We start from the raw sequence: 23,942 nt of genomic DNA, 5'->3' as shown, positions 1-23,942 counted from the left end.
AGATTGAACGTAAGTTGCGTAATATTGCATTTATATGTAGTCAAAAGTTCAAACGCGTTTTTCTCGAAATGGCTTTTTTTATGGCGCAGTATGGTAACTTCAAAACTAATGAACCGATTGGCATGATTCTTTGTTTCCGACGAACCTAGCTAAATTGTCTAGGAGTTGTACCACTTTTATTCCGATCCATCAACTATAAATATTTTTACTTGGCCGACGAAGTCGAAAAATCGATGAAAGAAAAACATGTTTTTTTTTTCAAATGGCCGCCATTTTGTTCCCTATGATCCAAATAACTTAAGCGAGGTACAACTCCTAAAGAATCTTATATACTTCGCTAACGTCAACTCAATTTTGATTTCAGAAGAGCCGGCTGACCAAAACATACGGCGCGTGGAGGTCTACATCGAAATTTTGTTTCGTTCCGACGGCACTTCCGCCTTTGTTCTGCGACATTTCCGATCGAAGAAATTCCAGTTTGTAGAGGAAACATCAATAAACATTTTGACCAAATTTGACATTGATATCTATAACACATCCCTAGAAAAAAAATCTCAAAGAACATGCTTTTTTCGGGCCAATGAAAGTAAACCTCCCCTTAAGGACAATTATCTGGTGTAAAACAACAAATTCTATGCAGGTAACTGTCTAAAAACTAACTGCAGTTTCATGTACTTAACTAAATTAAGAAATGTTTTGCTAAGAAGCTACCGGAATTTGACAAACTTTTTTGCTAAGAAGCGATCACTACCATTGTAAAGTACTGGCAGACAATGAAAACAATTCTAAAGTCAAACTACAATAATTGTTGCTTGACAGATTATTAGATTACGTTGTGTATAGATCCAAGTATGAAATTTATATGTAGTTTCAGAATGGCATAAAAATCAATATCTTAACTAGTCATTTTGAAGCTATATTTTAACCGAGAACATGTATTCCAATTCCGAAGAAACGAGTGCTGACGTGGGTGTGAATATTACCAGGCTATCAGTTTAACAAGTCATGGTTGCAAAATATTGACACAAATTACTCACAGAAGAAAGGAAAAACTGGTAGACGCCGACTTCGGGGAAAACAAGTTTGGGTTCCGGAATAATGTTGGATTGTGGGGGGCAATACCGCCCTACGATCTCTTTTAAAACATAGGTTAAGGAAAGCCAAAGCTTAGATTATAGCAGTTGTAGATTTGGAGAAAGCTTTTAAAACGTTGGCTGGCATAGAATTTTTAAATTTCTGAAAGTAACAGGGGTAAGATTCAGGGAGCAAAAGGTTATTTGGAACTTTTACAGAAACCAGACGGCAGTTATAATAGTCGAAGGGCATCAAAGGAGAGCAATGGTTGAGAAGTGAGAGCGACAGGGTTGTAGCCTATGCCTAATGTTATTCAATCTGTATGCTGAGCAAGCTGTGAAAGAAAATCAGTAGAAATTTTGAGAAGGTATTCAATTGCAGGGAGAAGAAAAAAACACTGTGCAGTTTGCCGACGACATTGTAATTCTGTCACAGAGAGTAAATGTTTTTGAAGTGCAGTTGAACTGAGTGGACAGTGTCTTGAAAGGAGGATATAAGATGAATACTATCAAAAGCAAAAAAATGGTAATGGAACGTAGTCGAATTAAATCAGGCGATTCTGAGACAATTAGATTGGAAAAAGAAACACTAAAAGTATATGAGTTTTGCTAGTTAGGCAGTAAAGTAACTTACGATGGACTAAGTAGAGTGGTTAGCAAGGCGTATGTTGGGAGGTAGGTTGGTTTGGAACCATCTGTCATCGTGTCGCACCCAACTCCATCAGTTGCAACACGGAACAGTCCTTCCCCACTTCGTCATCCGCACGTACACTATGCATGGACGATGCAAAAAAAAATTCTGTCTTCGGTATCGACAACAAGTATGTCGATCGCCCACTCAAAGCCGCGCGCCGCCCACATCTTCGCAGAATGCCTCATTTAAATTGGCCGACAGCTTTGTTACAGGGAGCCTCGATATATACAAGGTTCCTCGTATTCCTGCGTGTGGCGGTACGGATGTCACCACAGTTCACCGCCTTCGAACCAGTCGCTACAGTCAATTGTATCGTCTTTTTAAGGGGCCACCCACTGAATTCTATCGCCTACATTTCGAAAACCTCCCACTGAGACTACTACTACGAACACTGCAAGACGTTAATAATATTCATCTAGTATACACAGGTGAATGTATCACACAGAATGATTTAACGAAGACTCACAGTGATCCAAAAATTATGTATCGGCTCATCATTCTGTAAAATTGTAAATAAATGTGTTGATGCTTTATTCAGATACTAAATGTTTGCAGTGTTCACAGTTTGTCCACCAACCTCATACCAACTAAGGATACAAGGCGAACTATACAAGAACCTACTATCGAAACCATTTGTTCAGTAAAAGCAAATCCCTACGTACACCTTATGAGTTCAGCAAAGCAATTTACAACACAATTAACCTCGGAATGACACAGAATGATTATATAACACTGTATGGACATGTGAGGGCTTTTGTGAGACCCCACGTTAGCAGAACTCAATACTGTGGAGCCACTTGTACAGCCATCGAGCGAAATGTCCAGTTCTTGAATGCACCTCTGAACAGTAGGTCATTTGTGGTCACAGGCTTCGGTAGCTTTGTTCTGGATATCTCAAATGCTTTTGGTGTCTCATGGGGTACATGCAACACTGAGTGTCCATTATATGCCCGAATGGAGTGCTACCATTGCAACCAGGTGACTCTAATTCATTTGTTCGTAAAAGTGTTGACTCCTGGGTACTAACTCTGCGTTGCAGTTCGTTGATTATTTGTTTATGAATTCCGCGGCGGTAGACAAACTCAAATAAATGAATTCCTTCACGGGTCGTAACACTGTTTCTTTAATTTCGGGTGGTTGCTAATCGAATGGATTTTAAATAACTCCTTTACATGCGGCATGTATGCCAAATTTTAACATCACAGCAAAACAGAACTCTAACTTACGTTGGGCAATATGGGCGAAATAAATATTTTTGTTACGGGATCAATCTCCTGCAATAGGTGAAGTAACTTACAGAAAACTTAAATCAGCATGGCTGGATCGGAATTTGAAAGCCTCTGCAGTCGAATACTAGTGCGAAGGCTAAACCAACGGTTGCATCACTCGTTGGTGCTTATATCCCTAGTTCATGCTCAGCGTCAATTTGCACACAATGGCCACTCTCCCTATTCAGAAAATGAAAGCAATGCTGTAATATTTAAGACGAAGAACTCATAAATTGACAGTGAATTGTACGATGTCCCGTCCCGGCATTTTGATATAAATTTTTATTTTATTAGTTTGTTACTCGATTCGATTTTCCGTTGGTCTTATACACAAACAACTGTATGATGTGGAATGTGTTTCATGAAGGACAGTGGAACACATTTCTCATAACTGTGTTTATGTTGCTACATGCTGTCATACACTGGTTTGTAACTGATCACTTGCTCGTATTAGAGCCATCGTCAAAAACTTACAGAAGGAGTTGTTAATAAGAAATTTGCATTGCAAGAAATTGTTGCTATCAGATAGATATTTTATTCCCGCTGATAAGGTGTCAAACAGTTTTATAGCTTTGTATGTCATTCATTTTTACACAAAAGAAAGATTCAGAAGAGGATAAGTAGCTTACCTCCCTTTCATTTTCACATTTGTGAATGCTTGTGTGAGTATAAAACTCAAATTGAATGTTGGAAACCGATTTCATGACTGATTGAACGTACTGTTAAGTTGAAACGGATGCCCACATTATTAACGTTCGTGTACCTCGTACATATTTTAATTGCTTTATATTGCGCAAGTAACACTTTTAACTTAGGTCATGAGTTGGCACTAAATATTATCCAAAATACATAAATAAAAAATGCTAATTATGGTAACTTATTGATTTATATGTCACCGAGTTTTCAGTAATATTTTTGGCAGAAATAAGTGAACCTGTTTTAACATTGATCGTAGATTGTTTTCCCTGTTATGTTTTCATTAAATGCACACATAAAACAGGAGGAACTTTTTCCATTGATTACCATTTCTTGGTGGTGCAGGAAAATAGAGAGTTGTTTTCCCAAATCATCTGCGGTGAATGCTATGACGATTTCCTCATCATCACTACATGCAAATTGTGGGGAAAAGAAAGGCTGGCTGAACTTCTTGCAAATAATGTGTGGGTGGCCACCATCACACAAAGCAAGATACCTGTGGTTACCGTCGTCAAAGAGGTACCTTTTTTTGTCAGAATCAGGATTCAGGCATTCCGTTTAGAAAGAAGTCAAAATAACAGAAGATCGCCACAAAATGCTCAAGAATGCACAGAAAAGTTAGGATGGCTTATTTCATCAAAATATTAGAGGAATGAGTAAAAAGGCAGAAGAGCTATACGTCTTGTAAGAAAAGATAGACATCGTATAAGTTACATATAAAAGATTACACTCTAGTAGCTTACTAATGGAAATATGGAAAAATAAGGGGTTGTTACGTGTATTACGACAGAACACTAGTTCAAAAGCAGTGAGGAAAGTAGATTTTATACTGCTCAGCAGAAATAAATGTGTGCTTGTGAATTAATACTGCAAAATAGTTCCTTTTAATTGTGTCTTATATATAAATCCCCACTGCGAAATTTTGAAATTTTTATGAGGAATCTGGATTACTTACTATACTATCTACCAGAGACCAGCAAGCAGTTAGTAGTCTGTGATGACTTCAACGCAGATTTTTTAAGGGATTCTGACAGGAAAGTTATTTGAATTCTACAGTATGACCTCAGTAATTCATTTTCCAACGCAGGTGGATGAAGACAGTAGAATCCGAACTGTTCATGTTTCCTTTAGTGAAGCTCAAAGCAAGAAAATAACTGTTTACCTAGTAACAAATGCTCTCTCTGACCATTATGCGCAGTTAGTTAGGATAGATAAGATAGTGATTCACACTAGGTATATTCCTCAGTGGAAATCAGTCAGATTAATTAATGACTCTAGGAGAAATGATTTTAAAAACTGTTTACAAGGGGTGACATGGGAATAAATTCGTGATAAACCTAGTGCTAACATAAAATCTAGCCCATGCCATGACAAGTCCATATCATTATTTGAAAATATCTTCCCGCAAAAGCTAATCAGAAAAGACATTAAAAAGTCATATAAAAATGGGCTTGTAGAGGAATTAAAGTATCATTTGAAAGGAAAAGAAAAATGTATCTGTTGACAAGAACAAGTAGAGATACTGTACCAGTTGTACAATCCTGGACAAAACGAGCGAGACCCCTCGCCTTTTCGTTATGCTGATCCGCACAGCCTTAAAGTCTGCTACACAGCATAACAGACAAGGCGACGAAGTGCTACCAACATACTATGCAAGTTCGCTCAGCTGATGTGCTGAGATAGCTAGCACTGGAGAAACTCGCGCTTCGAAGTCACTACAGCATCGTCTGCCACCACTTCGTGGCAAACTAAATACCTCAAGTACAAGCCAATGTGATGTATTCACATATCTGTGACTATGACTTGGATCTAAAGTGTGGTTATGGATAGTACGTATGCTCAGATTGCGAATCTAACATCATGAATAAAGACGAGGGGAAATGAATTAGGCGTCCTTCCTTTTCCGTAACATCAAATATATTGTAGTTATTCTTTCTTAAATGAACTGCGCAGAAAATCATTCACCAGAAATGAATAACTTTTTAGTAACACCAGATGATATTAACAGCTTGCCGGCGCGGGTTAGCTGTGCGCTGAACGGCTTCATATGGCGGACCGCGCGGCTCCTTGAGCCGTCAGTTAGAATCCTTCCCCGGGCATGGATGTGTGTTAGGTTGGGTAGGTTTAAGTAGTTCTAGGTCTATGGGACTGATGACCTAAGCAGTTTGGTGGCATAGTTCTTAGAGGCATTTCTTGACCTTTCGCGTAAATTTTCTTTACATAAACGGCCGTATCTTTAGGTTGCGTTGACATAGCTCACTTTTTACACCACCAAGGGACCGAATACCGCAGGAAGTGCGATAGATTTCCGCTTATTATGTCCACCCGTACTCGAGGTAAACGGGTTTTAAGGGTTGGGTAGACAGACAGACGGTAAAGTGAGACTAGTAGGGTTCCATTTTTACCGATTTACGTGATGAAATCCTAACAACGAAAATAGCTACCACAGTTACTGAATATGAGGGCCGCATAATAATTTGCCCTACTCTTTATTCGAAATGTTCGAGTTGCAGTCGATACATCATCATATTAATCGTAGCTGCGCTTTCGATCCAAATCACGTTTACAGGAATGCAAATAAAATCCATTTGCCTATACACGTGATAATTCAGATCCCATTGTTAATGCCACCACGTTTTAGATGTGCAAGCATTCCCATTGCTAGCTACCTTAAGGAACACTTCGGCCAATTAACGTTTTCTGTCCGTGGCACGTCTAATGGAGAATTCGAAACATTGTAGAATACGTTTGACAGCTACGTCGCCGTTTATTTCCTGCGGTGGTGCAGAATTATGCTACTAAATATACTCGCTAATAACAGTTTTTTTGTTATTTCGATAAACATCCCGAAAAATTGTCACATAAGCGGTGACATAAAAGTAGACAATTCATGTTTTTGAGTCCAGGAAGCTCTATGCAACAGAAAATGCAAATCATTTTGCCATTTTCATTGCGAAGTCGCCGGCTTATTCATGTCTGGAGTAATAATAGAGGGCTGTTGGCCTGGGTTGTCTGCTAGATTAGTGAAAGGTGTTTGCTACTGCAAGGGAGGTCTGGTTTGTTTTCGGTTCTAATCTCGATGGAGGCAGATAGACTATCAGTAAAGGAATTTTAAGAAATTCTCGCACCCCCAATACGTTTTGTTGCTACCTTTATTCTGTACCGGGGCCCTGTGGATGTCGATATGAAACTCTTGTAGAATTTCATACTTGTTACTGCCTACATTTTTCCGCTTCTGTCAATAATTGAATTGACTTAAGTGTGGCACTGAATGATTTTTAACTGAATTTCGTTTTTAATCTTTCTAAATTTGCACACATTCATGGTAGGTCAGCAACGGTAATCCAGTATGACTGGTCTGAACGCTGACAAAGACCATTTCGCGGCCGAATGCGCATAATATTTTGCTAATTCGTAACGATCTGGGGTACTTTGTCTTACTAAAACGGTTATGTTATCCCGATAAGCTGAAATTCATTTTTATTAGTGCAGTTCATACTAATTAGCGTTTCTTCTCTCATTTATATCTTATATTTAGGTGTTGTGGTTAACACACTAATCAGCATTAATATAGACATACACATGATTGAAAACAGTCTGACAAATTTCGGATAGTTTTTCGATTTCACACCTGTGCATAATACACTCCTGGAAATGGAAAAAAGAACACATTGACACTGGTGTGTCAGACCCACCATACTTGCTCCGGACACTGCGAGAGGGCTGTACAAGCAATGATCACACGCACGGCACAGCGGACACACTAGGAACCGCGGTGTTGGCCGTCGAATGGCGCTAGCTGCGCAGCATTTGTGCACCGCCGCCGTCAGTGGCAGCCAGTTTGCCGTGGCATACGGAGCTCCATCGCAGTCTTTAACACTGGTAGCATGCCGCGACAGCGTGTACATGAACCGTATGTGCAGTTGACGGACTTTGAGCGAGGGCATATAGTGGGCATGCGGGAGGCCGGGTGGACGTACCGCCGAATTGCTCAACACGTGGGGCGTGAGGTCTCCACAGTACATCGATGTTGTCGCCAGTGGTCGGCGGAAGGTGCACGTGCCCGTCGACCTGGGACCGGACCGCAGCGACGCACGGATGCACGCCAAGACCGTAGGATCCTACGCAGTGCCGTAGGGGACCGCACCGCCACTTCCCAGCAAATTAGGGACACTGTTGCTCCTGGGGTATCGGCGAGGACCATTCGCAACCGTCTCCATGAAGCTGGGCTACGGTCCCGCACACCGTTAGGCCGTCTTCCGCTCACGCCCCAACATCGTGCAGCCCGCCTCCAGTGGTGTCGCGACAGGCGTGAATGGAGGGACGAATGGAGACGTGTCGTCTTCAGCGATGAGAGTCGCTTCTGCCTTGGTGCCAATGATGGTCGTATGCGTGTTTGGCGCCGTGCAGGTGAGCGCCACAATCAGGACTGCATACGACCGAGGCACACAGGGCCAACACCCGGCATCATGGTGTGGGGAGCGATCTCCTACACTGGCCGTACACCACTGGTGATCGTCGAGGGGACACTAATAGTGCACGGTACATCCAAACCGTCATCGAACCCATCGTTCTACCATTCCTAGACCGGCAAGGGAACTTGCTGTTCCAACAGGACAATGCACGTCCGCATGTATCCCGTGCCACCCAACGTGCTCTAGAAGGTGTAAGTCAACTACCCTGGCCAGCAAGATCTCCGGATCTGTCCCCCATTGAGCATGTTTGGGACTGGATGAAGCGTCGTCTCACGCGGTCTGCACGTCCAGCACGAACGCTGGTCCAACTGAGGCGCCAGGTGGAAATGGCATGGCAAGCCGTTCCACAGGACTACATCCAGCATCTCTACGATCGTCTCCATGGGAGAATAGCAGCCTGCATTGCTGCGAAAGGTGGATATACACTGTACTAGTGCCGACATTGTGCATGCTCTGTTGCCTGTGTCTATGTGCCTGTGGTTCTGTCAGTGTGATCATGTGATGTATCTGACCCCAGGAATGTGTCAATAAAGTTTCCCCTTCCTGGGACAATGAATTCACGGTGTTCTTATTTCAATTTCCAGGAGTGTATGTTGGTAGCACTTCGTCGCCTTGCCTGTTATGCTGTGTAGCAGACTTCAAAGCTGTGCAGATCAGCATAACGAAAAGTCGAGGGATCTCGCTCGTTTTGTCCACGACTGTACAGTACAGAAACTCTTAAAAATTAGTAATAAAGGTTATTAAAATTAGGGAACATGAACATGATGTCTTACTGAAGTCTCAAAATAAGAAAATTATATATTGTCTCAAAAATAAAAACTCCTCTGCTTTTGAAACTTCCTGGCAGATTAAAACTGTGTGCCCGACCGAGACTCGAACTCGGGACCTTTGCCTTTCGCGGGCAAGTGCTCTACCAACTGAGCTACCGAAGCACGACCCAGGCCCAGTACTCACAGCCTTACTTCTGCCAGTATCTCGTCTCCCACCTTCCAAACTTTACAGAAGCTCTCCTCTGCTTTTGATTGTATTTCCAATAGAATACTAAGGATTTCTTCTTGTACAACAAGCTTTGTCTTACCTGAAATATGTAATGCATTACTATTTCAACGCATTTTCCCAGAGAGGCTGAAATATGTCGTTGTGAAATCCCTCCATAAGAAAGGTAATAGGAAAACGTCAATAACTACCGACTTCTTTCACTACTGACACCATTTCCCAAAATTTTCGAGAAGGTGTGTATTTTAGAATAGTATTCATCTGAGCAGAAACAAAAGAAAATCACATTTCGGGTTTCAGAAGATCTACTCTACTGAGAATGCCATTTACATATTCACTCATCACATTTTACAAACATTAAACCATAAAACAGCATCGGATAATTTTTCAGTGGCCTATCCAAGGTGTTTGACTTCGTTAGTCACAGTATTCAACTAGATAAATTGACGTTTTATGGGATTGATGGTATAACCATCCAATGGCTAATGTCATATCTAACCAAACGAATCAAGAAAGTACTTGGAAATTCAACCAATGTAATCAGGGGAAATCATGTATGGGGTTCCCAAAAGCTCAGTCTTAGGTTCACTATTGTTCCTGATACACGTAAACGATCTTCCATCTAATATACAACCAGAATTGTTCTTTCTATGGATGGCACTAAAACTGTAATAAATTCAAGCATACATACAGAAACGGAAGAAATGGAAAACAAAGTTCTTAAAAGTATCACTGACTGGTTTTCCACAAATTGTCTCACCCTTAATTTTAAAAAGACACAATATATTCAGTTCTCCACATCTAGAGATATTATTCCAGTGATAAGTGTAGCTATGGTAAGGAAATAATAAATAGGGTGGAATTTCTAAATTGTTAATTGTGCATATTAATGAGAATTTAAACCGGAAAAAGCACATTTTGGAACTCCTGGAACAACTTAGTTCAGCCACATTTTCACTTCCAGTAATTACAAATCTTGAGGAGACCAAATGAGTAAGCTAACATATTTTGCATATTTTCATTCAGTAATGTCATATGGAATAATGTCCTGGGTAAGTAAGTCATCTCTAAGATAGAAAGTCTTCATCGCTCAAAAACGTGCTGCAAGAATAATAAATGGTGCTCACCCACGACCATCTTGTTGATATCTGTGTAAGGAGTTGGGCATTCTTACCGTTGCTTCACAATATATTTAGTCCTGTTCTTAAATCATCAGCACTGTCGAGGATCTCTGGTATTGGAATCGCACCCCAGCTTTGCACGTAATGGGAAAATGTTTCCGGAACCTCAGGTGTAGGTGATCTATTGATCTGATGGAATTACAATTTCCTCGAGACATATGAGTCTTAACTTTATCTTCGATAATGATAAAAGCTGAAGAAATGAATTAAAATCAAGTCAAGGCTGTGACACAAATTTTAATTCATTTCTTCAGCTTCTATCATTATCGAAGATGAAGTTGAGACTCAAATGTCTCGAGAAAATTGTAATTACCCCAGATCAATAGGTCACTTACGCTTAAGGTACAGGCAGGATTTTCCCATTACGTACAAATCTAGGGTGTATTTATTACTTCATGGACTGTTGTAAGTAATTCATTACAGTTCAAAAGGAACAATGATGACATAATTACGATATCAAAAGAAAAAATGATACTCATTACTCCACACTGACGTTGTCTTTAGCGCAAAAAGGCGTCACAGTGCTGCAACTAATTTAAAAAAAAAAAACTTGTCCATTGATATAAAATATCTAAAGTTTCTCCTAGACTATCCCTTCTATTCCATTGAAGAATGTCTATTATTGCAATAAGTAAAATATGGTGATCGCAGTTACTGTCACGTTTATTTATTTAAATAAATTATAAATGTTCAGCATGGAGCCATATTCACAAATTAATTTGTGACGTGACTGTAAAATGACTCTTTGCACATTATTACGGTTTGTGGTGAAACAATCGAAGGATCATGAAGTTAGCAAAAACTAAATCTAAGAACTGCATTATTAAGATTCAAAATGGTTCAAATGGCTCTGAGCACCATGGGACTTAACTGCTGTGGTCATCAGTCCCCTAGAACTTAGAACTACTTAAACCTAACTAACCTAAGGACGCCACACACAGCCATGCCCGAGGCAGGATTCGAACCTGCGACCGTAGCGGTCGCGTGGTTCCAGACTGTAGCGCCTAGAACCGCTCGGCCACTCCGTCCGGCTATTAAGATTCTTCAGTTGATATAACGCTCCATCCATAATGACTTTGCGACCGTGGGACGTTAAGTTCCAGCATCGTTACTGATAACTTATTCCGAGGGTGGAAGGGTTCAACTAAAGAAACTTGTACATAACCAAGAGTGGAAAAAGTTATCATTTTAATTAAATTGTTTTTCTATTAGAATGTAAATGTAGGACCCCAAATACTTGCAAGGATAAAAATTTAAGTGCCTTTAACTTAATTTAAGCATCATAGAATATATTACAATTACTTCATGTAGTGACTTCAGATTTATTCAGAACTAATAACTTGTCTAATCTGTTGAAAATGTCTTTCTAATTTCTAAGTCGAAAGAGTAAGTTGATAATAATGTACACATCTCGTCTGAGGAGAACAGGGAATGCTGAAGGAATTCATCGAGAAATGCATAAATATTTTAGGTTTATGATAAATTACTTAAGATATGAAAATGAGCAGTTGAAATATTGGAAACTCCGTTGAATATCAACTATAAAATAACTGATATCGTTGTGCTTTCTCAATTACTTATCAGTCATATGAAGTGGAAATGTATTTACGTAAATGGCATGTAGAAAAATTAAACTTACGGCAGACATGAATGTACATTATTAAAATGCAACTACTCACCTACTCCGTCACTCGGTAGCAGTGATAAAGAAGTGAACGGTGTTCCAAAAAGTGTAATACCACCAAAAATAGCACCAAACAACCTGCAAACAATATGCACATCAGTAAAATTAGGTTTACATTTGTATAATAATCCGTAAGAGTAAAATTAAGCAGGAATTTGGAAGAAGCGTATGCGAGTCATGTTTTCTCGAAACTTTCACATGTTTGACATTTTGTTTAAGATAGAGGGCAGACTAAAGAGTTTTAATGTAGATTATAATGCAATAGCAGAAGGTCCCACATAACTTCGTAATCGAACTGAAACTTATCTATCAAACAGTTTGACACTTGTGATTTCAGTGTTATAGTTTTACCTCCACATTTGTACAGAATGACGTAGATGGGCTCCTGGCTACAATAATCACGGTTTTAATCACTTAATATTTTATATATTTATCATACATTTTGGAGATTGCTAATTCCCTTGGATACCCAACCACTGTAGACATTCGAATGGTTCAAATGGCTCTGAGCACTATGGGACTTAACATCTGGCTCATCAGTCCCCTAGAATTTAGAACTACTTAAACCTAACGAACCTAAGGACAGCACACATATCCATGCCCAAGGCAGGATTCGAACCTGCGACCGCAGCAGTCGCGCGGTCCCGGACTGAAGCGCCTAGAACCGCTCGGTCCCCAAAGCCGGCACTACAGACTTTCTTTCTCTGTACTTAAATTAGTGACAAATACAGTGTAATATTCAAATGAATTACATTCTTTTGTTTATTAATGAGAGATGAAATAAATTATGTGGATTTATCAAAAGTCTTTAATCATTTTTATTCTAAATAAAACAATTGTACTACAAATCTCATGGAAAAAATTTATGAGCGGCTGTATAAGTTTTTTCCTTGTAAGTTCAACGAAAATCATTCGAAAAACGGGCATAGTTTTCAGAAATATTAGAAATAATGATTAATTTTCTTTGAATGTACTGGATTCGATTCTGGAATACAACAAATATGTTTCAGGTGATCTTCTCAAACTAATGTGAACCTAACAAACTCCTAAGGAAACAAGCGCTCTCAATATATTTCAAGCAAAAAGACATAAAATAAACAGTGATTTTAATCTTACTGCAGAGAAGTATAAAGAGAAACATACTTCTAACTAATCTAACAACTGCTTGGATCTGAACTGTAATACGTCGGACGACGTTCTCACTTCGCTCACATTTTGGGAGTAATAGAGACAGAGTTTACTATCAAGCTGTCTTTATACTTTTACGAAGAAGACTACTGTTAGCAGTCTCAACTACATATCTGTGACAATCAGCGTAGCTTTCTCTTCGAAGTCGAAAAAGAAAATGCAAACGCTTTTGGTTATATGATTTTCCGACGTTTTAAAGTTTGAAGTTGAACGTCAACAGAGGAAATATTGTGCCCCTTGTACTTATTCTTGAACAACATTGTTGGAAAAAAATTGTACTGTTATACGAAAGCATTTAAGGGAATCTTGCAGCGATGTTGATCACTGATAAATAAAATGCTAAAGCTATCTGCAATACCTACCATTTTGTAGCATTCGATATTCAGTTGCTTGATAATACGTAAAATTACCTGATATTCTGATAATCCTTCACCTTTAAGCAGCATTGTTACCTACACCAGCCTTAAATGACATTCCTTATTTGAAAGATTGGTTTGGTGTTCGAACATTAGTCTAGTTGTTTTACTACGTGCATGCTTAACTTTTCCTTTCTCTTTCCCATAAAAGTGAATGAGCATTCGTTGTCAGTGGAGTTTAACACACCTCTGTCACCGCCGTTGGAACTACCGACGTACAGACTGGGCTTAGAAAGACGCTTGCGTAATTATACGTTTTGCTTTCACATGATAAAAACATGTTCTCGATTAGAGATTGAATCAATATGGCACTGGAAACTACACCCAAAAAGCTGTAACTTATTATGGTGAAGTGATGTACGTAGTAAAGCTTTTAGAGGATCCCGAGAAGGAGCGCAAATGACTTAAGAACGAGATATATGAAGCGTGTAGCTAGGCAGCCTCTTAATTCGTCCAGTATTTTATTTGTACTGGACGTAGTATGTTTGCAACTGTTGATAAGTCTTGGAATAAATTACAGCGTCTGTTGCGTTAATGGGTTTCTCAGCACGACTTCCTTCAGCCACTGTTGAGTGAAATATTTGTTGAACATTTGACAGCGGCATAGCGACAGAGACGAAAAATATTTTTACGCTACTGTAGCTGTAATATATTGAAAGTTAAGTTTCCATCAACGAACCATATTGTGGTCACTTCGGGTAAAGTAAAGGAAGAAGAGTAGTAGATAACAGATTTCACACATTACATGACGCCTCTGTTCCCTTCGGCTCCCGTCGAGAAAATACTGAAAAACAGAGAACGGCCTCGATAAAACCACAAACCGAGTCAGCAAAAACTGAAACCTGACCAAGTTCCTGCTCACCTGTATCGTTTTGCTATGTATGATCTACAAAATATTCATTTTTAGGTGTTTGATAAAAAGAAGTATTTCCTGTGTAAGCTACACGCAATCCGCTCAGAAGATGCACAAAAAATTGCAGAATATGGAATACAAAGTCAAAAATATCGGTAACGTTTGCAATGTAACAATGGAGAATCGCGGAGTTTGAACTTAGTCGGCATTAATACTACAGAAGTCGTACAGTCCATTTGTCAAAACTAAAAACTTAATTTTTGTTGAAATGATTGTAAGGTATATTTTCTGAACTGAGGGCGAAGTGAAACTAGGGGGGCGGCTGGCTGTGCGCTTACACGTACCAGATGATGAACCGGAGCGAGCAGGAGCGCCGGCAGAACGCAACGGCCGGCAGCAACATGTCGACTGAGCGCCGCGCGCCGTGCGCTCCGCTCCTATATAACGGTGCTGGCCCCCGGCGCCGGCGCGACGCCGACAAATAGTGTGGCGCGTGGGCTTCGCCGCCCTCGGATTCGCCGCTAAATTTGGAACGTCCACACCCTCTCCATCCTAGCTGGTTAGAGCAGGCGGGACGAACCCCCCGCACCTGTTGCCCACACCCCCAGTACCTCCTGCAGGCGTCTAGGCGTGGCTTCTACGTCGCTAATTCTGCGCTCCCATTTGCTGGCGGAACTGTCCAGAATATTCCCCTACCCCCAACCCCAACAGCGACCCTCCAGCCCTAATTTCGACATGCGTCAGATATTAGGGCATCAACAACGAGCTACAAATCCTCTTTACGGGCTACTGCACGTTTCCACGAAGTCCTCCACATTAATATTCCGAAAGCAGCCTTAACCGAGCCAGCTCAGTTCCGACGTAGCAGGTTTTAAAACAGCAGTATCTGTCATGTAGTAGTCCTCCGTCTCCCGCCACAAAAAAAAAGCTCGGAAACAGCACTGACTCTGTCAGTTGAACCACGAAGGTAAACGAAAGGAAAGAAAGTAATCTGGTGTCTAGCTTTCTGATGATTGCGTGGTCACTAGAATGTTGCTATGGTGTGTGGGTCACATAATAAATAGGACTAAAAGTGGATAAAGAAAAAAAGGGCTGCGCGAATGGTCACAGATTTGTTTGCTAACGTCAGAGCGTTACAGAAATGTGGGAACACCCGAATCGGCGGATTCTTCAATATAGACGCTAACAATTCCGTGAAAGCCTGCTTACAAAGTTTCAGGAAACTAGAAATATTCTTCAGTCCCCTGCATAGAGCTCTCGTGACGGCCGTGAAGACACGATTGGTGTTACTACAGCACGCAGTGATGCATTTAACCAGGTACTCTTCCCACACTTCTCACGCGACTGAACGGGAAGAAGCTTAGTACCCTCTGCCGTGCAATTCACAATGGTTTGCAGAGTATGCATGTAGTTGTAGATGTAGGTGAGTAGGTGTAAATGTAGATCTAACATTCGCGGGTTCGAGTACATTGGAGATAGCTGAGACCTGAATATTTACGACGATATGGCAGAACGGACGTAGCAATCCAGGACTGGCCCTAGGTAAATTACTTAAAACATTGGAGAGCCTCGAAAGCCTCCTACTCTCTTTTATACTTAATATGAATACATAACTGGTATGGTCTCTGTGTTAAATGTTGAGCCATGATTAAATTTTAACGCGCTGTGACTTCTATTTTTGAGATACTCGGAAACAGGAAAGACTTTCATAGCGAAATATAGGATATTTTGAGCATGTGTTTCAGTAATGTATGATTACAATCGATACTACCAAACCTATTAACACAACCTGAAACCATACTGCAACCTCTCCTACAGAATGAGTGTGTACATGGAGATACAGTCACCACGTTGTTTAGTCTAATCATTACTTACAAGAAGCAGTCATCACAGTAGTTATTCTCAACATATTCAGGACCATCACGTGTCTACAAGTTCTCAGCTACTCAGACCTTCCATATACTTACAGTAATATTCACGCAAATAAAGAGCTACAGGGTGATCAGAAATTGTCTGACATCAGTCTGGTTGGAGCTAAGACAGCGTTAAGAGCTCTAGGAGCGTAACGTGACTATCTCGAAGCTCCATAAACAACGATGTCGTGAGTGAAACTCGAGTTGTAACGAGTTCGAAAAACAATTTGTCTTGTCTGATTGACACAGTACTTAAGATTTCGAGGATAGCCTGTTCTTAAGTTAGGTAGTAGAGGCCCGCATTACGTAGGCAAAGGCTAGACGGGAGGACTGAGGCAAGAACTCGCGAGTGCAGTGGCGCCCCACGCCCACATACCACCCACCTCGGAGCCTACGTCCATGACGTCGCGATAAAGATCGACATCAAGGAGTTGACGACGGAGGAAGATCCGCGACATCGTCAAGAGGGCATTTCTGCACCGACCAAGTTGTTTCACACTACCAACGCCGGCAGACAGGACCGTCCAGGACCCTACACATGACAGTGACTTCCAAGACGTCGTTAGCACGTCAACAAAAAGAAGGCGATCCAAGACCACTTCCGTGGCACAGGAACAATCTAGCAAGTACGTCTGCTCATCTCGAGTCACGTACAAAGTCGTGACAAGGAACTCCTTTGACGAACTTGACCAACAGGAGTGGCTGGACATTCAATCAACCGCATCTCTTCATCAAGATCCAGCAAGCCCTCTCCTCTCCGTTTGTGGTCTACAACACCATTAACAATGTTAAACGCCACGAGAAGATAAAGAGAAAGGTCCCTGGGGTCTCACGAGTAGTCTCCAAAGACGACAATATAATATTTTCTGACGAAAAAATAATCACAACACCAAGTAGGATATGTGCGACATAGTTGGTAGTAGTGTTTCTACATCTGAAAGATAATGTCTGTTCAAATTTCGCGCCAGTCGCATAAGAGTAGCGTTAGTAGCGTCACTATGAAGATCCAAATCAGGTTTGCTTTAAACACACGCTGTAATGGTCATGAACGTTAGTTACCTTCGAGACTGGACGGGGTGAGCTGATGTCAGTCAAGGATGCGTTTAAGGTGACAAAGACGCCATTATCAGGGCCTCACTGAGTTTTTACGGGGCCGTGCAATAGGGTTACGAGAACATGGACGTTCCTTCCGCCATGTTCCGGAAATACGTGGCAGAAGTGTACCCAATGTACATAACAGCTGGCTACGGTGGTCACCAGAATGTACGGTCTCAAGAAGACAAGGCTCCGGATGGTCAAGTGGCACTACCGGCGTGTAGTTCTGGCGCATCGTTCTGCATCTTCAGCAGCAATCTGAGCAGCAGTTGGCACCACAGTGACACAACGAACTGTTATAAATCGGTTACTTCAAGGACAGCTCCGAGTCAGACTCCCTTTAGCATGCATTCCACTGATCCCCAACCATCGTCATTTGCGACTTCAGTGGTGTTAAGCGTGAGTTGATTGGAGGGCAGGGTGAAGGTCTGTTGTGTTTCCTGATGAAAGCTGGTTCTCCTCGGTTCCAGTGATGGTCGTGTGTGGGTTAGAAGGATTTCAGTTGACCGTCTGCAACCAACTTGTTTCCATGCCTAGACACGCTGGACGTACACTTTGAGCTATGGTCTGTGGTGCCATTTCGTATGACAGCAGGAGCACTCTCGTGGGTATCCCACGCACACTGACTGCAAATCTATATGTCAGTCGAGTGTTTCGATCTGTTGTGTCGCCATTCATGAACAGCATTCCAGGGGGTGTTTCCCAACAGGATAGCCGTCGCCCACTTACCACTGTTGTGACCATACACGCTCTACAGTGTGTCGACATGTTGCTTGGCCTACTTAGTCACCAGATTTGTCTCCAGTCGAGCACATATAGGACATAATCGGACGACAACTCCAACGTCATCTACAACCAGCATTAACCGACAAAGTGCAACAGGCACGGAACACCATGCCACAAACTGACATCCGTCACCTGTACGAGACAATTCATCCACGTTTGCATGCTTGCATTGAATCTTGTGCAGTTTGAGCCGGTTATTATCGTACTAGCATTTCACATTTGTAGTGACTTACCTCACATTTACGTTAACCTGTGTTCTTGTATTGTTTCATTTTGTTGTGGTTAGTGTAGCTCAGTGTCGGTTAGATCGTCTCTAGTTCCTGCTGCTAATGAGGGGAGTACACCGTTCGTTCGTTCGTTATATATTTTTACGAGCCTCCAACAGGAGCGACTTATATTTACAGATACCTGTACAGTTACTAGTTTATTTTTGTAATTTCTGCGTGTTTGAGTGCTTGCTAGGCACAACCTTCTATTTTAATAACAGTGTAGCGTACAGTACCACCGTTGTTATCGACCCATATATCGATCCTCGTATTGTACAGGCTTTTGTTTGTTTTGGTTAGTGTAGATCAGTTTCGGTAACACCATCAGTTCAAAAATGGCTCTGAGCACTATGGGACTTAACATCTGTGGGCATCAGTCCCCTAGAACTTAAAACTACTTAAACCTAACTAACCTAAGGACACCACACACATCAATGCCCGAGGCAGGATTCGAACCTGCGACCGTAGCTGTCACGCGGTCGAAGACTGAAGCGCCTAGAACCGCATGGCCACAACGGCCGGCAACACCATCAGTGAGAGAGCAATCCGAGTTCCTGCTGCTAATGAGAGGAGTACACCGTTCGTTTGTTCGTTATATATTTTTACGAGCCTCCAACAGGAGCGACTTATAATCACAGATACCTGTACAGTTACTAGTTTATTTTTGTAATTTCTGCGTGTTTGAGTGCTTGCTAGGCACAACCTTCTGTTTTAATAACAGTGTAGCGTACAGTACCACCGTTGTTATCGACCCATATATCGATCCTCGTATTGTACAGGCTTTTGTTTGTTTTGGTTAGTGTAGATCAGTTACGGTAACACCATCAGTGAGAGAGAAATCCGAGTTCCTGCTGCTAATAAGGCGAGTACACCGTTCGTTTGTTACATACGAGGGTTGGAACTTTAATAGTGGCACCTATTTATTTACAGCTCGTACAAACTAAATACGTGTTTAAAAGTTTTACTGACCTTCAGTGTGGTCACCAGCATTGTGTATAACCCGTTGCCAGCGATGTGGAAGTCGTAGGACACTCTTAGTAGTGCCAGTTGTGTTGACATTCGAGCGGCGCGGTCTATTACCCGACGAATTTGTAGCATTTCTGAAGCGAATGCCGTGAAATGTTTCCTTGATTTACAAATCGAGTTGAACTTACGAGTAATGACACTTTCTGCAGGACCTGACCATCATTTATCAGGACAATCCTCAAGCACATAGAGTGCAAGCTGTTACACATTTGTTTGAATGATGAGGCTGCTAAGTGCTGTACCACCTACTGCTCTCCCCTGACTTAAGCCCTCGTAAGTTCAACTCTGTTTCTAAACTGAAGGAAACACTTCACGGCATTTGCTTCAGAACTGTTGCAAATTCGTCGGGCAATAGACAGCGCCGCCCGAACTGTCAACACAACTGTCAGTGCTAAGAGTATCCTATGACTTCTATATCGCTGGCAACGGGTTATACACAATGCAGGTGACTACTTTGAACGCCAGCAAAACTTTGAAACACGTATTTACTCGTATTTTGTACGAGCTGTAAATAAATAGTTGCCACTATTGAAGTTCCAACACTCGTATTTCTACGAGCTTCAAACAGGAGCGACTTCAGCAGTGCTGTGTACAGATGCGAGCTGAGTTAGTGACCCTTCGCTCACAGCTTCAGGCTGTGGTGGCTTCCGTTATCCCTTGAGGCTGCTGCCAACGGGCATCACCGTGGGGGAGGAGGGGGGATGCAAGGGACGTCGATCCAGTCCCAAGTGTCCCCCGATCGGTCCATTGCTATGGCCGCCCAGTACACTGTCTGCAGTGAGGTTGACCCCTCACGAGTGGTCGAGAGGGAGATCATTCCAAAGCCTGGCAGGCAGCGAAAGACTTTCCGAGCAGCCGATCGCAGGGCCTCCCCTGTTCGTTTGACGAGCAGGTTTCGGGCGTTATCTGTGGCTAACGAAGTGTCTGAGCCAGATGCAGTCGTCCACCCTGCTCCAGAGGAAGCCTCTCCGTTCGCAAGGTCTGGGCATTCACAGGGGTTGGGTTTGCTGGTAGTTGGGAGCTCCAACGTTAGGCGCGTGATGGGGCCCCTTAGGAACACGGCTGCGAAGGAGGGGAAGGAAGCCAGCGTGCGCTCTGTGTGCATACCGGGAGGAGTCATTCTGGATGGGAAAAGGGTGCTTCCAGATTCCATGAAGAGTACAGGTTTCAGCCAACTGCATGTGGTGGCTCATGTCGGTACCAATGTCGTGTGTCGCTTTTGATCAGAGGAGATTCTCTCTGGTTTCGGGCGGACAGCGGAAATTGTAAAGACTGCTAGTCTTGCTTGCGAGATTAAGGTGGAGCTCACCATCTGCAGGATCATCGATAGAACCGACTGTCGTCCTTTGGTGCAGAGCCGAGTGGAGGGTCTGAATCAGAGGCTCAGGCGTTCTGTGACCGTGTAACATGCAGATTTCTTGACTTGTACCATAGGGTGGTGGGTTTCTGAGTTCCACTTAATGGGTCAGGAGTCCACTACACACAGGAAGCGGCTCCACGGTTAGCGGGGGCTGTGTGGAAAGCAATGGGAGGTTTTCTTTAGGTTAGAGGGTCTCAGGAGACCACAGAAAAGGCGTCCGTCTAAAAGCGGGCAGGTAAAACACAGTAAGGTAGTTGTAGAAGCGATCAGTATTGTAAATGTAAATTGTCGTAGCTGTGTTGGGAAAGAACCAGATCTATAAGCCCTAATAGACAGCACTGAAGCTCAAATAGTTATAGGTACAGAAAGCTGGCTAAGGGCGGAAATACGTTAAGCTGAAATTTTTTCAAACAATCTTACACTGCTCAGAAAGGATAGAATAAATACAGTTGGTGGTGGAGTATTTATTGCTGTCAGAAGTAGTTTACTTTGTACTGAAATTGAAGTAGATAGTTCCTGCGAAACAGTATGAGTAGAGGTCATACTTGACAGTCGGCCTAAACTATTAATTGGATCGTTTTAGCGACCCTCCGACTCAGAAGATATAGTTGCTGAACAAGTCAAAGAAAGCATGAGTCTCATTTCAAACAGGTATCCCACTCATACAATTCTAGTCAGTGGTGACTTCACGCTACACTCGATATGCTGGAAAAATTATACGTTTAAAGCCGGCGCCAGGCATCAAACGTAATCCGAAATTGTTCTCAGTGCTTTTTCAGAAAATTATTTTGAACAATTAGTTCATGAGCCCATTCGAAGCGTAAATGGTTGCGAAAGCATACTTGAAATCACAACAACAAATAATCCTGGACAAATAGGGAGTTTCGTGACGAATACAGGGATTTTATGAATATAGTAACGGTTCTCGAAAGAACAGATACCATTGACGACCGTGCAGCTTCTCTAGAATAAATGATAATTAATTGAAACCCTCAGCTGCCGACAGGTGATGTTGATATACTTCAATGGGGACAGCCAAAAATGTGTGCCCCGACCGGGACTCGAAGCCGGGATCTCCTGTTAACATGCCAGACGCTCTGTCCATATGAGCCACCGAAGGCACAGACGATAGTGCAACTGCAGGGACTTATCCCTTGCACGCTTCCCGTAGACCCACATTCCCAACAAACATTACGTACGTAGATTGTGGACAGTTGAGAATATGGGTTTCACGGGAAGCGTGAAAGGAATAAGTCCCTGCAGTCGCGCTATTGATCTTTGTCCTTGGTGGTTCAGATGGACAGAGCGTCTACCACGTAAGCAGAAGATCCCGGGTTCGAGTCTCGGTCGGGGCACACATTTTCAGCTGTCCCCATCGAGGTATACGAACAACACCTGTCGGCAGCTGAGGGTTTCAGTTAATTATCATTTATTCCAGAGAAGCTGCAGGGCATCAATGGTATCTGTTCTTTCGAGAACAGTTACTATCTTCATACATAGTTAAATGGCTACCCGGCGATTGACCTTCGCCTGTGCGAATGCGCTCAGGTTGCTCGAAATCTTACGGGAATCGTCACCTTAGTTCGCGCGAGTGGATGGGGAAATATCTATTAAGTACATTAGGTATGTAGATTGTGGACAGTTGGGAATGTGGGTCTCACTGGACGAGTGCAAGGGGTAAGTCCCTGCAGTCGCGTTATTCATCTATGTCCTCGGTGGCTCAGCTGCTAGTGATGACTGGGTGTTGTGTGATGTCCTTATCATCTTCATGATCCCGAATGTCTTCAACGTGTTACCGAGACATGGGCCACCTGTGAACGTCGCTTACCTAAATACTGCACGACCTTGACCTGGTGGCTGGAATGTGCCAAACCTGCCATTCGACGTACTTTGATTCAGTATGGAAAGGAAGTTGCTATGTGGCGCCGGCACACTACCGACTATTTCTACGCCGTTCTCCGCGACCTGGACGCCCAATCGGCCACCCCCGACACCCAGAGGGAACGCAGCAGGATTAAGGTGCAAATTGCAACTTTGACACGCCGTAGACTGCAGGGGGCTTTGGTGCGAACCCGATGCCAAGGTTTGGCGGAACAAGAACATCCGGCCATGCATCATATCGCCTCCGATAGGAAACATCGACGACAACAAATCATCACCGAGATCACCACCTGTCGCGGACAGCGCGTCACTTGCCAGGTCGAAATCGTCAGTGCCTTTGCCGACCACTACCGCACAATGTACCAGGAGGAGACTATCAGCAACCACGCTGAGGAGTCTACGTTACCACACGTAACTCGCACCCTCACCAGCGACGAAGCGGACGAGCTGATGGAGCCTATTACGCGTGACGAAATCCACGATGCAATCAAAAAAGATGCTCTGAATAAGTCACCTGGTGTCGACGGATTGCCGATAGAATTTTATCGCGCTTTCTTCACACTAATGGCGTCACGGTGGACAACGATGTTTCATGAACTGCTGACGATGGGAAACGCCGTACCGCCGTCCTTCGTCACGGGACTTACTATACCCGTCCACAAACCGACACCAGGTGTGACGACAGCACATTACCGTCCCCTGACTCTGCTTAACGCAGACTGTAAAATTTTTACACACCTACTGGCAACGCGATGCCGCAAGGTCCTGCCCAGCATTCTATCCCCGGAACAGACAACTCCGGGCGGCTCAGTTAATATACAAACGGCCACAGGAGAATGTCTCGATTTAATTGCACTGGCAGCGGCGTGCAGACTCCGCGCCGCAGTGGTTGCCATTGATTTTGACAGCGCATTCGACGAAGTGCGGTACATTTTTCTGTTCTCAGTGCTGAACCGCATGGGTTTTCCACCAGCCTTTATCGACGTGATCCGGCGCCTGTACAGCACCGCCGAATCGCTGATGCAGGTTAATGGCCGTGTGGCGGAACCAGTGGCGATCCGGCGTTCCGCACGGCAAGGCTGCCCACTTTC

At 42.8% G+C, this 23,942-nt stretch overlaps 1 protein-coding gene across 1 annotated transcript in view; it reads right to left on the bottom strand.

The window, feature by feature from the left end:
* LOC124722980 (angiotensin-converting enzyme-like) overlaps nucleotides 1–23,942 on the bottom strand; it is a 418,907-nt gene that overhangs the window by 273,595 nt on the left and 121,370 nt on the right. The window contains exon 2 of the mRNA XM_047248150.1: nucleotides 12,063–12,145. Within this exon, the coding sequence (XP_047104106.1) occupies nucleotides 12,063–12,145 (83 nt within the window). The remainder of the gene's footprint in view (nucleotides 1–12,062; nucleotides 12,146–23,942) is intronic.

This window comes from Schistocerca piceifrons, chromosome X (genome assembly GCF_021461385.2).
Source record: "Schistocerca piceifrons isolate TAMUIC-IGC-003096 chromosome X, iqSchPice1.1, whole genome shotgun sequence".
Taxonomy (NCBI): domain Eukaryota; kingdom Metazoa; phylum Arthropoda; class Insecta; order Orthoptera; family Acrididae; genus Schistocerca; species Schistocerca piceifrons.
This window is presented reverse-complemented; position numbering and strand designations above follow the sequence as displayed.